A 3,213-nucleotide genomic window follows, 5' to 3' on the forward strand; every position below is an offset into this window, starting at 1 on the left:
ATTTCTTTTTTCTTTTTTTTTTTTTTTGTGGTACACGGGCCTCTCACTGTTGTGGCCTCTCCCGTTGCGGAGCACAGGCTCCGGAAGCGCAGGCTCAGTGGCCATGGCTCACGGGCCCAGCTGCTCCGTGGCATGTGGGATCTTCCCGGACCGGGGCACGAACCCATGTCCCCTGCATCGGCAGGCGGACTCTCAACCACTGCGCCACCAGGGAAGCCCGAGCTTGTGGATTTCTGAGAGCCAGGCCAGACGTCAGAGGGTGTGGGGGTTGGAGAAGGGGCTTGTTCTCCTTCCTCCTCATTCCCTTCTTTCTCTTTCTTTTTTAACATGGGAGATACTTGGATGCAATTAAAGATTGAGGGGAAGGAACAGCAGAGAGGGAGGTGTTGTTAGAGACACAGGAGGGCATGGTTGGTTTGAGGAGGTTGAGGGGCTGCAAGGGATGGGACCCGCAGGTAGGGAAGAGTGGCCTTGGCTCATGGAGGAACACTTCCCTCTGAGCCAGAGAAAGGCCCTGGGGACTGGTGGGTGCACGGGTGAATCTGCAAGTGTGGGGCAGGCCCCATTTCTCTTTGAAGTAGGAGATCCATGGTCTGGTGAGAGGATGGGCAGGGGGTGAAGATGGAGGCCTGAGGAGGAGGTGAGGTTTGGCACGACCCTTATGGGACTGGAAACAGCTGCCTGAAGAGACACACACAGATTTCAAGGCAGCATGGAGCTCCCTGGGTTGGGCTCTGGTGTATGAGGCCAAGAGCTCCCTTGAAGGGGGATCCAGGGGTAGGATGGTGGCAGCTGGAAGTGCTGCAGGGCAGGAGGGGTGGAGGGCAAGTAGGCAGGGACTATGGGAAGATGGTCAGTGGGGGGCTAGGGAGATAGATGGCCAGGGCAGGAATGAAACAGGAGGTTAAGTGTGTATTCGGGTGTGTGCACAAATCAGCTTGATTAGATACATATAGTGCAACCTCTCCACCTGAGGGATGGATCAACCCAGGGTATGCAGAAGGCAATCCTTTGGAAAACAGGAGGAAACCACCAGAACTTCAGTTTACATGATGTCATAGCTTATCTTCTTAAAGTTCTATTTTCATTTGCCTCATACCCTGTACGTATTATATTAATATGGGCGCACGTGCGTAAATTCTAAATAAATATGCATGTATTGGGGGAGCGAAGCATCGTTTGCTGATTGGGCAGATGATTTGAAAAATTTGGAAACCATGGGTAAGGAGGGACTGCTCCCCATCTTGGACACCACAGGATGCCTTTCCCGCCCCCACCCCACCCAGGGCCAAACCTGCCTCGTTCACCTCTGTACTTCAGTGTCTTGCCTAGGGCCTGGCACATGGAGGGTGCTCAGAGTGTCTGCTGAAAGTATGAGGACAGGAGACCCTAGAGTGGCCCTGCCTTGGGCCAAAATGGCAGTGGGGTCCTCAACTCCTTGATTTCTGCCACGCCATATTCAATTCATCAGCAGAGCCCATTCGCGCCCTCTTCAGAATATACTAGAACCTGACAGGACACACCCCCTCCCCCAGCCCTGTCCTCTTCCACACCTCTATCACTTCTTGCCTGGTGGCTGCAGTGGTCTCTTCCTTGGGCTCCCAGCATCAAATCTTCTCCTACAGTCTATTCTGTTAAAACTAAATCAGGTGTTTCTCACCTGCTCAAAACCCTGCAATGGCTCCCGTGATGCTCAGAGAAAGAGCCAAAATCCTTCCCAGTGGTCTCCAAGGCCCGACATGGTCTGCCCTCCCCTCATCTCTCGGATTTTGTCTCTCACCCCTCTGTCCTCCTCCTTTCTGCTCCAGCCACACTGGCCACCCTGCTGTTCCCCAGGTAACCCAACTACATTCCCGCCACACAGCCTTTGTACTTACTGATCCCTTTGCCAGGAAGGCCCTCCCACCAGATACCTTCCTGGGTTGCCTCATCACTTTGCTTGTTCTCTGGGCTCAAACGTCACCTCCACCGAGAAGTCCTCTCGGATTATCTGACCTCAAATAGTCACCTCTGGTCATTCCTTGCCTTTTTCCCTTTTTCATTTTGCTTCACCATCTGACAGAAAAGATATTTATTGTTCATCTCTTTATTGCTTCTTTCTTCCACTAGTCCAGACCGGGATGTACGGTTCTGTTTACTGTTGTATCCCCAGCGCCTAGGATGGGCCTGGCCCTTAATCGGATGAATGAATGAATGGCAGTTAGGGAGTCAGATTTCCAGCTCTGACTCCGCCCAGTCTTGCTGTGTGGCCTCAGGCTCCTCTCTTTCTGGGTCTCATCATCCCAACCCATACAATTTGGAGACAAAGGACCTATCAGCCTAGCCGTCTGTGTCCAGGGCAGGCCTCTGGGGTAGATGTTTCACCTGCTGCTCGCTGCGCACCACCCCCCTGCAGGCCCAACCCTTACCTTCTGCAGCCACTGTGTGTTGTTCTCTAGCATTTTTTCCAGCTGTCGTACCCGCTGGGTCGGCCAGTCCCCTAGGTTCAGTGCGGCTGCCGGGGAGTCCCTCTGGAGGCTGTTGGAGCCCCCGAAGGCCTCGGGCTCGGGCGGGCAGGGCTCAGGCTCGGGCAGCACGAAGGTGTAGCTGCACTGGCCATGCTGGACTCGGTGTGCCCGGCGGCGCCCGCCGGCCTCCTGCCCCCTCCGCTGGGCCACAGTCGTGGTGGCCACAATGAGGAGGAGGCCACTCAGCAGCATGGCTGGCAGGGAAGGCATCCAGAGATGTGATGGCGAGGGGTGTCAGGTCAGAGCCCAGGGGCCGTGCCTGTCCACCGCCTGTCTCCCTGCCCAGTTTGCACCCACCGTGGCCAACAGTGGCCAGTCCCGCCTGCACAGCCGCTGCAGCTGCAAAGCCCTGTTTGGCCAAGCTCCGTCCAGGCGGCTATTTATACTTGCTCCAAATACCACAGCTGCTCCGCTTCCTCCCACCGCCTCAGGCTCCCGCCCCAGACACCCCCTCACCTCTCTTCCCCCTTTCCCTTCCTGCCTCCTCACTCTTGTCCGCACACTGCCATGTGCCTGCACTGGCTTGCCTGCCTCGCCTCTGAGTCCTTGGATTATCCAGGGGAGGCCTGGCCTCCCTGCCTGAGCAGAGGAAAGAAAACAACACACACACAAACCCCCAAGCTGCCCGCTTTGGAAAACCAAAGGCAACTGAATTCTCTCTTCCTGTCTCTGTCTCTCGGTGTCTCTCTCTCCAACCTCCCCCCAC

The 3,213-nt window shown here is 55.8% G+C and overlaps 1 protein-coding gene across 1 annotated transcript in view; it reads right to left on the bottom strand.

The window, feature by feature from the left end:
- Positions 1-2,853, bottom strand: part of ANGPT4 (angiopoietin 4) — a 43,748-nt gene extending 40,895 nt beyond the window's left edge. The window contains exon 1 of the mRNA XM_007124227.4: positions 2,409-2,853. Coding sequence (XP_007124289.1) covers positions 2,409-2,717 — 309 coding nt within the window. The 5' untranslated portion in view covers positions 2,718-2,853. The remainder of the gene's footprint in view (positions 1-2,408) is intronic.
- Between the last annotated feature and the right edge of the window lie 360 nt (positions 2,854-3,213).

The sequence above is a fragment of the Physeter macrocephalus genome, chromosome 14 (genome assembly GCF_002837175.3).
Source record: "Physeter macrocephalus isolate SW-GA chromosome 14, ASM283717v5, whole genome shotgun sequence".
Classification (NCBI taxonomy): domain Eukaryota; kingdom Metazoa; phylum Chordata; class Mammalia; order Artiodactyla; family Physeteridae; genus Physeter; species Physeter macrocephalus.